Source organism: Marmota flaviventris, chromosome 17 (genome assembly GCF_047511675.1).
Source record: "Marmota flaviventris isolate mMarFla1 chromosome 17, mMarFla1.hap1, whole genome shotgun sequence".
Classification (NCBI taxonomy): Eukaryota; Metazoa; Chordata; class Mammalia; order Rodentia; family Sciuridae; genus Marmota; species Marmota flaviventris.
The window spans coordinates 57,406,248-57,421,550 of record NC_092514.1 but is presented as its reverse complement, the minus strand read 5'-3'; the positions used below and the strand labels follow the sequence as shown (position 1 = coordinate 57,421,550).

General features: G+C 37.1%; 1 protein-coding gene across 9 annotated transcripts in view; it reads left to right on the top strand.

Annotated features, from left to right (window-relative positions):
* Kansl1 (KAT8 regulatory NSL complex subunit 1) overlaps positions 1 to 15,303 on the top strand; it is a 187,815-nt gene that overhangs the window by 46,639 nt on the left and 125,873 nt on the right. For all 9 annotated transcript variants that reach the window (XM_071603248.1, XM_071603244.1, XM_071603246.1 and 6 more), the window contains exon 2: positions 3,024 to 4,425. In XM_071603248.1, coding sequence (XP_071459349.1) covers positions 3,137 to 4,425 — 1,289 coding nt within the window. In that variant the 5' untranslated portion in view covers positions 3,024 to 3,136. The remainder of the gene's footprint in view (positions 1 to 3,023; positions 4,426 to 15,303) is intronic.

Here is a 15,303-nt window from a genome sequence, read left to right as displayed (position 1 = left end):
ATCAGTTAACTTTTCATACTGTTATATTAAGATCCAGTGGTCTGTCTTGCACTTGGTTTTATCCATACATGGTTTTTCTTTTTTTTACTTTTTAATTTCTTTATTATTATTATTAGTTGTTCAAAACATTACAAAGCTCTTGACATATCATATTTCATACATTTGATTCAAGCAGATTATGAACTCCCATTTTTACCCCGTCATGGTTTTTCTTTTCTCTCTTTTTTTTTTTTGGCACTGGGAATTGAGCTCAGGGGCACTCGACCTCTGTGCTACTTCTGCAGCCCTGTTCTGTATTTTATTTACAGACCAGTTCTCACTGAGTTGCTTAGCTCTTGGTTTTGCTGAGGCTGGCTTTGGAGTTCCTCATGTCTCAGCCTCCCAAGCCGCTGGGATTACAGGCATGCGCTACTGTGCTTGGCCCCATACATAGTTTTCTAGGGGATTATGCAGAGCTTTCAAATGTGAAATTGTATTATATGATGTTAGATATTTACATTGATTACTATCACCACAAATCTGTTTAATTAGAAATCGCTTTTTAAGTATTGGAGAAATGTTCAAGCTCATGAGGTGGATCCAAGTTCAAAATACTAATTTTAGCTTGAAATCTCACTTTTTTATCATTGACAACAAACTTTTTAAAAATTTTTAAAACTTTTTTCTAGATGTAGATGGACACAATACTTTTATTTTATTTAAAGTTTATTTTTATGTGGTGCCAGGGATCGAACTCAGTGCCTCATGCATGCTAGATAAGCGCTCTACCACGATCCACAACCCCAGCCCGACAATAAAAATATTGTCAATGATTTTCCTTGAAGTGACAGATTCACTTTGTTTAGCTTTGAGAAAATGGCTGCTAACTACTTGTCAGTCTTTCTGCCAAATAAAAATAGTATTCCATGTAGAAAACTAGTTCAGCTTTGTAACTCAATTGTATAAGTGCTTTTCCTCAGACTTCATAAAGCAGCACAGTGCTTTACACATACTTTCCCTTTCAATACACAATATTAAAACATGTACTCGAGGGTTAAGATTTAATAAATTTTTAATTCTTACTGCTTCATCAAGAACATCTTAAGTGGAGCTTGCTTTCTTTTAACTGCAAGTGGAGAATACATGACTCTTAATACAGTTTGTTCTAACATACCAGCAGTTTTTGCTCATCTTTGGTTTTACACTCTCTTACTGAAGAGTAGGTGTCAACACTGTGAAAAAGACAATGTTTTAGTTTTACTGTGAAAACATGGACATCCAAAATGGTCTTTTTGGCTGGGAATGTAGCTCAGTGGATGAGCACATGTGTAGCACACATGCAAGGTACTGGGTTGATCCCCATCACTGCAAAAAACAAAAAGCAAAAATCCCAACAAACAAAAACCAAAATGGTCTTTGAGATCCCCATAATAATTCCAGAGACCATATTTTAAGAATAGATGACTTACATAGGTTTCCGTTTGCTCCCAGATCAAATAAATTAAGAGAGATGAAGAAGAGGCAAATGATTGAAGTTTTTAGCTTGGTTATTAAATAAATAAAAATGATTTTGTTAATTAAGATAATGAAACTGGGTGAGGAATAAGTGTGTTGGAAGAAGAAAGGGAGTTCTGAGATTCAAGGAGTTTAGGGATTAGGAGTGGGAATGTTGATTAGTATAGCTCAGAAAAAAAATTTTTTGAGGGTTAGTAAGCTTCATCATGCTATAATTTTTTCCAAAATCTTGGTTGGGAGACTTCTTTTTTTTAAACTTTATTTTATTTACCTATTTATTTTTAAAAAAATATTTATTTTTTAGTTGTAGGTTGGAACACAATAACTTTATTTTATTCATTTATTTTTTAAATGGTGCTGAGGATTGAACCCAGGTTCTTGCACATGGGAGGTGAGCGCTCTAATGCCGAGCCACAACCCCAGACCTTACCTATTTATTTTTATGTGGTGCTGAGAATCGAACCCAGGACCTTGCACATGCAAGGCGAGCACTCTACCACTGAGCCATAACCCCAGCCCCTCCCATCATGCTATAATTGATGCCAAGGAAATGAATTGAGAATCTTGGGGCGGGGAGTATCAGCATTTAAAGGGGTAGGCAGGAGAAAGAACAGAATGATAGTAGTGTTAAGGACAAGTACCCTGGCGTGCATATTTTAATAATCTGTGTGTTGAAAGGAGAATTTCAGGAAGGTCAGCATGCCCAATGCTCATGTTTGGAAGAAGTCAAGAAAGGAGACACATACTTGATCATTGAATTTGAAAATGATCCTACTGGTGACCTTTGTCAGAGCGGTAGGGATGGAATCTAGATTATGGAAAAGGAAATAGTACAGAGGCAGCTGTTTTTAATATTCTTTAACGAAGTTTCTGGTTAAAGAGAATGAGACATGTTGGGCAATTAATTTGAGGACAGAGGAGACTTGAGTAAATTCTTAGGCTGAAGGGAAGGAGCCAGTATAGAAGACATTAATGAGTGCTCTGATATGAAAGAAATTTGTTGAAGCAAATTGCTATTGTAGGAGTGGTACATTTATCCTTGTATTACAGACTGTACTTACAGAAAAGTGGGAGGAAGCTGATGAAAATTGGATTCCTGGCCAGAAAAGTGTACAAACCTATGACATTTGGCTTACTTTTTTTTTTGTAAGCATGAGGAGTTCCTTACTAATATTTTGCTATTTCAGGATGTTTAGTTTGATATATTTGCTTTAAATCCACTGATTCCCAAGAAGTTTGGAGATTTTTGTTTTACATACAAATGATTTAACAATTTGTGATTATCGCTGAATGGAACTTCTGTTTTGGCAACTTTAAATCTGGTTTTCAAGTGGCAAAAAGAAGGGTAGAATTCTTTGTCTTGTTCAGGAATTGTGTTCCCTTCATCCCTCCAGATGAAAGACATTCAGTGCTCCAAAGTATTTTCTTCCTGGAGGCAGAATTTGGATAATACCTTAAATAGTGTATGTATTTAAAATGTATGTTATTCAGTGTTTTTGTATTTCTAACTTTTCTCCTTTTTCTTCTAGTCTGTTCTCAGGGGAGGCAGTAAGAGGCTGTGGAGCTGGCCTCGGCCTCGGCCTCGGCCTCGGCACCGGCACCGGCATCGGGAGAGGCTGGACTTCCTGTCTCTCTGTGCTGAATGGCTGCGATGGCGCCCGCTCTCACCGATGCAGCAGCTGAAGCACATCACATCCGGTTCAAACTGGCTCCCCCATCCTCCACCTTGTCCCCCGGCAGTGCCGAAAATAACGGCAACGCCAATATTCTTATTGCTGCCAACGGAACCAAAAGAAAAGCCATTGCTGCAGAGGATCCTAGTCTAGACTTCCGAAGTAATTCTACCAAGGAAGACTTGGGAAAGCTGCAACCACTGGTGGCATCTTACCTCTGCTCTGATGTAACATCTGTTCCTTCAAAAGAGTCTTTGAAATTGCAAGGGGTCTTCAGCAAGCAGACAGTCCTTAAATCTCATTCTCTGTTATCTCAATCCTATGAACTCCGAGCTGAGCTGTTGGGGAGACAGCCAGTTTTGGAGTTTTCCTTAGAAAATCTTAGAACCATGAATACAAGTGGTCAGACAGCTCTGCCACAAGCTCCTGTAAATGGGTTGGCTAAGAAATTGACTAAAAGCTCAACACATTCTGATCATGACAATTCCAGTTCCCTCAATGGGGGAAAACGGGCTCTCACTTCATCTGCTCTTCAGGGAGGTGAAGTGGCGGTAACTGACTCTGGGGACATAAAGGGGGGTATGACCAATTGCACTCTTCCACACAGAAGCCTTGATGTAGAACACACAACTCTATATAGCAATAATAGCACTGCAAACAAATCTTCTGTCAATTCCATGGAACAGCCAGCACTTCAAGGAAGCAGTAGGTTATCACCTGGTACAGACTCCAGCTCTAACTTGGGGGATGTCAAGTTAGAGGGCAAAAAATCTCCCCTGTCTTCCATTCTTTTCAGTGCTTTAGATTCTGATACAAGGATAACAGCTTTATTGAGGCGTCAGGCTGATATTGAGAGCCGTGCCCGTAGGTTACAGAAGCGCTTACAGGTTGTACAAGCCAAGCAAGTGGAGAGGCATTTGCAGCATCAGCTGGGTGGATTTTTAGAGAAAACTTTGAGCAAATTGCCAAATTTGGAATCCTTGAGATCCCGGAGCCAGTTGATGCTGACCCGAAAGGCTGAAGCTGCCTTGAGAAAAGCTGCCAGTGAAACTACCACTTCAGAGGGACTTAGCAACTTCTTGAAAAGCGATTCAATTTCAGAAGAATTGGAGAGATTTACAGCTAGTGGCATAGCCAACTTGCGGTGCAGTGAACAAGCATTTGATTCAGACATCACTGACAGTAGTTCAGGAGGGGAGTCTGATATTGAAGAGGAAGAATTGACCAGAGCTGATCCTGAGCAATGCCATGTATCCCTGTGAGTAGACTGCCTGCATGCATTATGTCATTCTTGAAAAATGTTGGGGCAAAGACGACTTAGTGAATCCCTATTTTGGAGAAACTAGAATTGTTTGTATATTGGTGCCTATGTTCCATTTATCTTTTTCCTAGTTTTAGGTAGATAGATACATGTATCTAGTAGAAAAGGAAAAAAAGGCAGGAATTTCTGATATAGTGTTATGTTGCTGTAGGCCAAGAGATGCTAATTTTCTTGGAAACCTTATTAAGGAAAAACTATAAGACATCATATTTGTAACATCATACCAGTACTTCTTCAGAGTGAGTAAAATTCTTTTGAAACTATATGGCTTGAATGTTGAGATTTTGTTGTTTTTAATAAGTAGCCATAAATATTTAGTTAATTTAGTTTTATTGGAATTTATAGTGGCTTTTTTTTTTTTTTTTTTTTTTGGTACCAGGGATTGAATTTGGGGGCACTGGACCACTGAGCCACATCCCCAGTCCTATTTTTTGTATTTTATTTAGAGACAGGGTCTCACTTGAGTTGTTCAGTGCCTCAGTTTTTGCTGAGGCTGGCTTCAAACTTGTGATCCTCCTGTCTCAGCTTCCCGAGCTGCTGGGATTACAGGTGCATGCCACCGGGTCCCATAGTGGCTTTTAATCAGAAATTGAGCACAGCATACCCTAATCTTTTTCTTTCTTTTCTTTTTATTTAAAAAAAGAACTCACTATTTTTATTCTGGAATACTCAAAATATGTACAAAAGTAGAATAGCTCATTTCCACATGTACATTATCCAGTATACCACATCAGCTTATGACCAACCACCTCTATGCCGATACTCTTCCTCACCTTCCATATAAGATTTCTTACTGTTAGAAAAAAAGTACTTTTTCCTGTGTTCTCTCTGCAACGTTCAACATAGAAAATATCAGTGACTTGAAAAAGTGTTAGGGCTTCTCCTTACCTGCAATCAGTCAATTTTAGTGAACCCCAGGTGGACATCCTCTAAATGCAATTCTTGTCTACTTGGGAAAAGTGTCATATCCCACAGGTTGAGGACCCAGTCTCCAAGACTGACACCCCTCTCCATTTCAAGTGCTAAATGTAAGCTCCAGGTTGTTTTACCTCTGTTCTAACCAACTGGCTATAGATCAGGTTCCTAAAACCCTTTCCTCAGTTTCAGTTATTTTGCTTGAATGGTTCATAGAACTCGGGGAAATGCTATTGTACCTTTACCAGTTTTTTTAAATCAGTGAAATTACAAAGGATACAAACATGCAGAGGATGGAAGAAGGGGTTTCGAAGCTTCCCCCCCCCCCCCCCCCCGGGTTTGCCTAAGTGTCCTGAACCTCTCTCAATTTGTCCTTTTGAATTTTTATGAAAGCTTGATTACATAGGCAAGGTTGATTATGTCTTTGGCCTTTGGTGATCAACTTAACCTTCAGTTACCCTCCCCACTCCAGAGGTTGAAAGTGCCAACTCTTTAATCACACCTTGGTCTTTCCAGTGACTAGCCCCCCTTCTGAAGCTACCTGGGGCCTGTCAGCCATCAGTTCAGTTTATTAGTATAGAAAACCTGCTATCACTTTGGACATCCCAAGGATTTTGGGAGTTATATGGAGAAATAGACAAGACCAAATATGTGATTCACACTTACACTTTAAGGACTAATAATTGAAAAGTGCTTAAGAATATTTTTACTGCTATTTCCAAATTTGTTGGTTTGAGAAAATTCTATATAAATTCTTTATGGGCAACTGGCCAAATTGGGATGATGGAGCTAGAGGTACTTCACTCTTTCAGTTATTTATTTATGTATTTAAATAAGGAAGTACACTATATTTATAAATAAATAAATCTGCATTTACTACTTATAAATGTTAGATTTGTGAAAGAGGGTACATAAGAAGTTGGGAAAGATGGGCAGGATAGTTGACTAGTAGATTCTCTTCATTTTCCTTTTGGAAGAAATGTTGTAATGTCTGGAATACTAGAGAAGGCAGTTGGTGGATATGTTGGAAAAATGTTTTTTCTTTACCAATAGTAAAAAGATGACTTAAGATTTTATCTGAAGAGTTTGATGATTGAGGCAGCAGTGCTTTTAACCAGCAAATTACCTGGGTTTCTTGGGTTTGTTTTATTCACATGTATGACTTTGTGTATTTGAAATGAAACTTTGTTTTATGTTTCTGTTTTGAAGATAATAGTCTAGGTAATTTTTGCAGAATTTCTACATTAGTTTACTTATAAGTTCACGTTTAAAGTGGATGTTTTAGAGGTTCACTACTTTTGTAAGATAGCTTACCTTTCTTTAAAAGTGTTAGCAGCTTAAATCAGCTTGCCAATATTTGTGGCATTATTCTCACTGACTTTGCTGCATAATTTACCACTATCTTGGTGGACATTAAACATTTCTCATTTAAAATTATAGCAGGCGCATGCAGTTGAAGATTCATAATCTGTGTATTTTGTGTATTTAACAAAAAGGCATCTTGACTCTAAGTAAGGTTATGTTCAGAGAACATTGCATTGAAAATATTAATAGGTTTTGGTAATGCTGTGGTAAGTGTTCTAATGCAATGGAATAAAAATACCCAAAGAGAACTTATTCCATAGGGTATTCTACTAACTTGAAAAAACCTCTTAGTTCATTCATTCACTACTTGGTTCTGAGTAATATTCTCAAATAATAATGTGTTGATTGGAGGGGTGAGAAGTATAAGGCCAGCCAAGGGATCATGTTGGGAAACTTTTTGGGATTGATTGAATCCTCTTGAAATTAAGTCATCCAGATACTCTTTTAAAATGTTAACTTTATGAGCTCTAGATCATATAAAAGGAAGCAAAATTTGGGCACTGAAAGTACTGTCAAGTAAATATTTTTTTGCATATTATAATTGTATTTAAATTAAAACCACCAGTACAGCATAAATACTTTAAAGTTTTTGTTAAGATTACCAGATTGGCTTTTTAAAAATTCTTTTTAGATCTACATGACAGTGGAGTGTATTTTGACATATTAAACATATAACATACATGAAGTATAACTTTTAATTAGTATCCCATTTTTGGAGTTGTTTATGATGTGGAGTTTCATTGGTGTTGTATTCATATATGAACATAGGAAAGTTAGATTCTATTCATTTTACTGTTTTATTCTCATCCCCCCTCAATTCCCTTCATTCCCCACCCCACTTCCCTTCATTCCCCATTATCTAATCCAGTGAACTTCTGTTCCCACCCTGCTCCCTCATTACCAGATTGACTGGTATTTATTTAAGTGTTTGTTGATCTTCTCAAAATTTTAAGTTTTTAATAATTTGCCAGATAAAGCATTACTTTAATTAAAAAAGAAGAAAAGGGAAATTGTTTTTCAAATGCTCAGAATCCTTTTCTTTCTGATCTGATAGTTTCTCCCAAATCTCATAACCATAATGAAATTGTTGAGTCCTAGAATGAGTAGTTATTTCTGCTGTAACAAGTTATGTTCTTGTTAAGCAGCTTGTCTATATTTTATTCTGTTTCCATAGGTATAGTAGGCCAAATATATATAGTTTAGGCAGCCATGATGAAAATATTTTGTACAGGAGACTGTGGAATGAGTTGTTTTAAAATAAATTACAAGTGGATGTAATTTCTGAAAATCGAGTCCTCCACCAAGATTTAAAGTTGTGTTTTTTGCTCCCCTACCTCCTAAAGGAAAAATTGTGATCTCTAACTATGATCTCTTGTAAATTCTTGGCACATGCTAGCAGTAGTAGAATGATTGATTTTTTTTTTTTTTTAATGTGTTGAATTTTTGGCAAATTGTGTGTTTGTCATTGTATTGCACTTGGCAATAAACTATATATTGCTAACTGAGACAGGTTAGAGAAAATCTTTCCCTTTTTTGGTTAATTTTTTTGTTAACTGATTTTATGTTAGCTTTTAAAATCTTATGCTTTTGTTTAACTTTTTTGAAAAATATTCTCAAAATATTTCATGCATCTGTTTTGGTAGAGTGTACATACAACTGCTTTGAAAATTCTGTACTATCTTGGGTTTATTAGAAATTAAATCATTCTTAACTGACATTCTGTGGAAGGTGTAGGAAATACCTTAATGTTTAATTATTAAGTTAGAAGTGATATCCTTGTTGAGTGTGTTTGAATGTGTGCTTGTTTTCTTCACTTTAGCCCTACCCCCCCAACCCCCGCCCTTTTTCTCTTATTTTGTTCTCAGTCCTTGGAGCCATTTCTGATTTTGCTAAACTTGTTTTTCATTTTATGGGTCCTGTGCTTATAAATTTCCATAATAAGTACCTCCTGTCAAAACAATTAGCAATGGACTACATTATAAACCCCCTACCACCACCGTGTGTGTGTTTGTGTGTGTGTGTGTGTGTGTGTGTGTGTGTGTGTGTGTGTTACTGGGGATCTAACCTAGGGTGAGGCAAGCACTATACATCCCTGTCCTGGTGCGCTTTATTTTTTTCCCCTTTGAACTGTTACTATAGATTGAAGCTTATCTTGAAGGTTGCTATAAAAATAATTCAGTAAAACATTGTGACTATTGAAATATTGTTGAAGATGATGTTCTTCACAGTGCTTCCCCTCACTCCCACCTCCACCCCCTCCACCGCCCCCCCTCCTCCCTGTTTTTGATGCTGGGATAGAACCTGTGGTGCTTCATACTGGCTCACATCTCCAGCCATTTTTTTGTTTAAGAGTTTAAGATTTTGAGACAAGGTTTTGCTAAGTTGCTCAGGACCTTGCTAAATTTCTGAGTCTGGCCTTGGACTTGTGATCCTCCTGCCCCAGCCTCCCAAGTTGCTGAAATTACAGCTGCGTACCAACATGCCTGGCTACACAGTGCTTTGTTTTTAAGGATTACAGGGGAAAAAGATAAACAACCAAGAATAAATGTTTCCCCCCACCTACGCTTTTAGTCTGTTTATGTTACCTAGATGCTATAATTTGTGTTCTGTAGATTTCTTGTTTTTCTGTTGGATTTGGAAGTTTAGAACCAAGCTTGTCAGTTTCTTTGTTGTACCATTTTAAAAGCCTCATTCTTGGATTCATTTTGTTTCCCTATTCATAAATATTTTCATGCTTTAATTTCTGGCTTTATTTATGCTGATCTTTTTTTTTTTTTGTCTAATAGCCTTCCAAAGTCTATTCGACATCAAGATTGGTTGAAAAGATAATTCCTCAGTGATACTAAAGCACTTACTTGAATTTTGGAAGGTCTTGATTGCAGTGACTTATCTTTTCTTGGGTAACTTTACCCTCTCAGAGTTAATGAAGACCTTATGATATAATGCATTACTAATATGTTTGTAGGTTTTGCTTTTTAGGGACTCTGCAATGCTCCAAACTATAGCTCCTACAAGAATTTATTAAGGGCACAGAGAAGAATTTGTCAGAATGGCAATCAAATTTGTCATTTTCTTAACTCTTCCTTTCATAGAATGATGGGGCCGGAGAAACATCAGCCAAAAAACATGAATCATGTTCTTTGCTTAACCTCTCCCTGCTATAAACCAGATAGAGGATTAACCATGTAGCCTTTTCATAATTAAAACGAGGGAATTGAACTAGATGATGTTTAGAATTCATACTGCTTGGAAATAATGAATATTCTTTTTGCATTAATAGAGTTGTTATCATCATTTTTGTCATCTTGGGAAGCTGGGGCAAAAGTCCTAGAAGTATAACTTGGGGAATGCCGCAGTCGGGCTGGGCACAAATCACGAGCCACTGAAGCAGGAACAAACTTTATTTTTAAACTGCAGGAAAACACTTAACACAGCTCCCGGGGAATCCTCCCAATCGCCACGCGGCTTGTCAAGGAGCCCCCAGCCGGAAATATCTCTCCCGGAAATCCCTCCTCCTGCACTTCCCCAACCAATGGGAACTCTCGGTGAATCCCCGGAAATCCCCCAAATAGTGTGAGAACTCAAAAGTTGCGGCAGAGGCGGATAGTAATGCCTCGCCTGTCAATCAATACTGTTGGCAAAATGCCAGGGGCCATACAGACTCGGCTGTGGCTCTCAGCAGGGGAAAAAAAAAGTTTCTTGACCTACAACTAGTTTCTTTAGTTTATTTTTCATAGTCTATTGAAGTGATTATTGTTTTTCTTGGTGTCTAGGATACAAATATGGGAATAATTCCATTGTTTTCTTATAGAATTTACTTTAGAGATGAGGAAGTTTTAATTTGCTGAACACTTTTGATTTAGTGCTCTTTGCTTTTTTCTGGTAACCTGCATATGACCCAAGAAGTTACATTTTTTTCCCTTCTATTCTCTTAGCATTTGATTCCTGCGAAGATACGTAGCTAGTGAAAATTATTCTTAGTGCTTTTTGTGGTATTCTTAAAGAAGTTAGGCAATAGGAATTTGGGGGGGGGGATATCTATTTGTTGGAGAAGTAGTTGCTTCAAATGTTTTTTCTTTTTATTTTTTTTTTAAAGAGAGTGAGAGGGAGTGAGAGAGAGAATTTTTTTAATATTAATTTTTAGTTTTCGGTGGACATAACATTTTTGTTTGTATGTGGTGCTGAGGATCGAACCCGGGCCACACGCATGCCAGGCAAGCGCACTACCGCTTGAGTCACATCCCTAGCCCATCTTCATATGTTTTCTATTGCTTTGTTGGCTGATTTTCATTTTCTGAAATAGAAATTACTTTTATGATACTATTAAGGTAGTCATATGACAAGTGCTTTTTTTTTTTTTAAAGAGAGAGAGAAAGAGAATTTTAATATTTATTTTTTAGTTTTCGGGGGACACAACATCTTTGTTTATATGTGGTGCTGAGGATCGAACCCGGGCCGCATGCATGCATGCCAGGCGAGCGCGCTACCGCTTGAGCCACATCCCCAGCCCGTGATAAGTAATTATTAAATGAACAAATTCTTAAGACTTGAGATGTCACAGGTAGAAAAACTGTCGATATCCTAATGGAGTTTATAGAGCGTGGAGAACATGGTAAGATAGATGACTAGAACAGTGCCTGGCACATAGTAGTATAAAGTTAATTCTGGGTGATAATGAATGAAATAGGAAGAAATTATAACTGGTTAATGGGATTGGAAAGAAAAGATATCATAAATTAGTTTGGAAAGGTGGCTGACTTTTGTATTTATTTTGGTTGGGGATTATTGAGGTACAGAGGCAAGATAGTTTAAAAGGCTAGAATGGGATATATTGGAGACATGGCTGGTGTTGGTAAGGGTGGTAGTGTAAAGAGATACGACAGAGATAATTTCAGAAATAATGTAGAGGTAAATTTAATGGGATTTAAAAATAGGGATGTGTGGGAGTATTGAATGAAGGAGGGACCATCATAGATAATTGAAGTTTCAAATCTGGTTAACTATAGGAATAGATGATTAACCAAAGCATTTCAGAACCCAGTTTGCAAAATAACCCTAATAACTCACAAGGGTTCAGGCTCTTATACTAAGGTCTTAGAAATGAAGGCTTCAGTATTCCTTACAAGTTTCAGCAAGTTTAAAAATCAGTAAATCCAAGTAATCTTCTAAAGATAGAAGGAGACACAAAAGCCTTATGTTGGAAGACTTTGAACTTGATTAATTCATTTATTAGATCTACACTGCTGACTGTTAAGTTTTGGCGCTAGGGATACAATGGTAAGAGGGACGTGATCCTTGCTCTGCCCTTATGGAGAATATAGGCTAAACAGAAATTATTTAAGCAAGTAATCATGTAGATGACATATTTATAGTTGTGGGTGTCACAGAAACAAAAAGTTCAGAGTACTATGAATGTTCATATCAGGTGTTTTTAGTCAACATGGGATGTGATAATGAGTCTGTGTTTTGGGGGAAAGGGGTTGCTGCTACTTGGGATTGAGCCCAAGGGTGCTTATCCATTGAACCACATTCCCAACCCTTTTTATTTTATTTTGAGATAGGATCTCGCTAAGTTGCTGAGGTAAGTGATATTCCATGTATATATAATATGTCAAAGTACACTCTACTGTCATGTATATCTAAAAATAACAAAAAAGTTTTTAAAAAGGAGAATAGTGAGAAATGAGTCCAGAGAAGTAAGTAATTGACAGATAATATAGGTGGCCTTTGTAGATCATATCAAATTTAGGATTTTACTGTGAAGCCATTGACAGGGTTTACAATCCCCCCCCCTTTCTTATTATGTAGAGAATGGGGTAGAGGTAGGTTTAGGCTAACTAAGCCTTAACTACCTAGGCACTTACTAATAGGTGAAAGAGAATGGTGGAGCTAGTCTTTGGCAGGAAAGAGTAGGAGAGTTCGTTAGTTGAGACAGAAATGACTAAGACTTCTGATGGATTGGATGCAGGGGGAAGAGAGATACACTGTAATGAGTGATTATTAGATTTTTTTTGTCACGGATGCGGGGAGGTGGGTGAAGAGATTGGATAGATATGTTGATGGAGAAAGAACAGATGGGGGAGATTATTGGGTGTAGTGAGCATTTCTGTATTTTTAATTTAAACATTTTTCTCTGTTGGTTATAACTAGAGGTTCCAGTGCTTCGCAGAGCACACTATTAGGTTCCAGCAACATGATAAAATAAATTGTTTTAACTAGAAAACGGAAAGCTTGGGGCTATGTTCTGTCGCAAATGAGTAGCACTTTAGTTTTCCCACTCTGTCCCTAAACATAGACCAAATGGACTAGACTATTTTGCAATCTGGGCAGAAATTCATGCCTAAGGTCATGTTCTTTTATGTCTACCAGAGCATTGCTTATTCCCTTGTTTCCCATTATGCGTCTGGGAAAATTATGCTCATGTATTAATGTAAAGGAAGCATTGAGTTTCTATAATTTTGGACTCATGGGACTCAGAATATTTGTATACTTATGAAGGATTTTTACTAAGGTGTTAAATTGTTTTGAAATTATTATAAGTCTGATGAAAATTTCTTAAACATTACAGAAGGCCCTCAGTATTTAAGTGCTCCACGTCAATGGATTCAGCATGTAAGGATCAAAAAACTCTGGGGTGGGGGGGGGAAACGCATCTGTGCAGAAAATGTACATATTTTTTCTTGTCATTATTACCTCAATACTATAGTGTAACAGCTGTTTACATTTATACTGTATTAGGTAATACAAGTCCTTTAGAGATGATTTTAAAGTATATGAGTTGTGCAAACACTGTACTCTTTTAAATTAGGGAACATACTAAAAAGTTGCTAGTTGTATGTGTGTTTGTTTGTTTTTTTAATATTTATTTATTTATAGTTATATTTGGACACAATGTCTTTATTTTTATGTGGTGCTGAGGATCTAACCCAGGACCTTGCACATGCTAGGCAAGTGTTCTACCGCTGAGCCACAACCCCAGCCCTGTGTGTTTGTTTTTTAAGGTACCACAGACTCTGAGCTACAATCACTGAGCTATATCCCCAGCCCTTTTAATATATTTTTTAATCTTGAGATAGTGAGGCTTTAGGTAACTTAGCAAGACCCTAAGTTAGCTAGGGCCTCCTAAGTTGCTGAGGCTAGCCTTGAACTTGTTATTCTCCTGCCTCAGCTTCAGGAGTCAGATTACAGGTGTGCGCCACCATGCATGGTGCTGTTATTTTATAAATATGGATTAATTCTTTCAGCCTATTCAGTAGCATTATTGTCCTATAGATTATATTCAGAATTTAGGTAAAGGACTTGTGGAGAAATTTTAATTTTGGTGGAAAGGAAGAGATGGGGGAAATGGCAATAGGCAAAGGCATTATTAAAGTCATTTTCCGTAAGTTGTTTTGCCTAATAAAATAAAGGGCATATGCCAAGAAATTGAATAATACTGTATATGTGTAGTGTACTTTTTTCTTACTCTCTCCTTTAATCCCTGTTTCCCATTTGTTCTGGTACTTGAGAGATACATCCCAGCAAAGTAAAAACTGAGGGAGGCAAGAGTTTAGGATCTTTGAGACAGGATTAGTCTGAAATCTGGCAGACTGCAGAACCCCAGAAGAATTTTGACTAAATCATTTGAACTAAGAAACATTTTTAATAAACTTAAATTAGACAACAGAGTTGAAACATGTTGATAGAGAAATAATCATAGCCTACATTTGTTACATTTTGGGAGAGGATAGGCGTTGTCTTAATTCTTTTATGTAATCTTTTTTTTTTTTTTTTTAGAGAGAGAATTTTTATTTATTTATTTAGTTTTTTGGCGGACACAACATCTTTGTTTGTATGTGGTGCTGAGGATCGAACCCCGGCTGCACGCATGCCAGGCGAGCGCGCTACCGCTTGAGCCACATCCCCAGCCCCAATTCTTTTATGTAATCTTTAATAATTTGATGAGGTAGATATTTTATCTTAATTTACAGTCTTTGTGGAATAATGTAACTTGCCTAAGATTATATACTTAATAAGAGGTCAAAATATTACTGTAGGCTGTTTATGCATAGCCTGGGCATAACCCTACTATATTCTTGGAAACAATCAAATTGTCCTTTAGGTTTGGTTGATGGAAAGACTGTCAACCACGCAAAATAAAGACACTTAACTTTATATTCAAGAGGCTAATACAAAGTAAATTGATAACACATTTTGAGGAAAGGCATAATGGTCTTAACTAAATATATTCTTAAGCCTGTAGTACCCTTTACTTTTGTTGTGTATGCACATGCATGCATGGGTGTGTGTGTGTGTGTGTGTGTGTGTGTGAGAGAGAGAGAGAGAGAGAAGATTGGGTTAGGGAGGGGCATTTTGCTAGGGCAGACTTAGCATCTGGGTGGGGTTGGAATGATTTTTTTTAAAGGTTAAAAAAAGGAAATTAATTTTTTTTATTTGCCACACCTTGTAAATGTTTGGTTACATTTAGAATCTTATTTAATCTTTAAAATACTCAATATGATTGTGATATCTTTATTTTACAGTTGAGATCTAAGA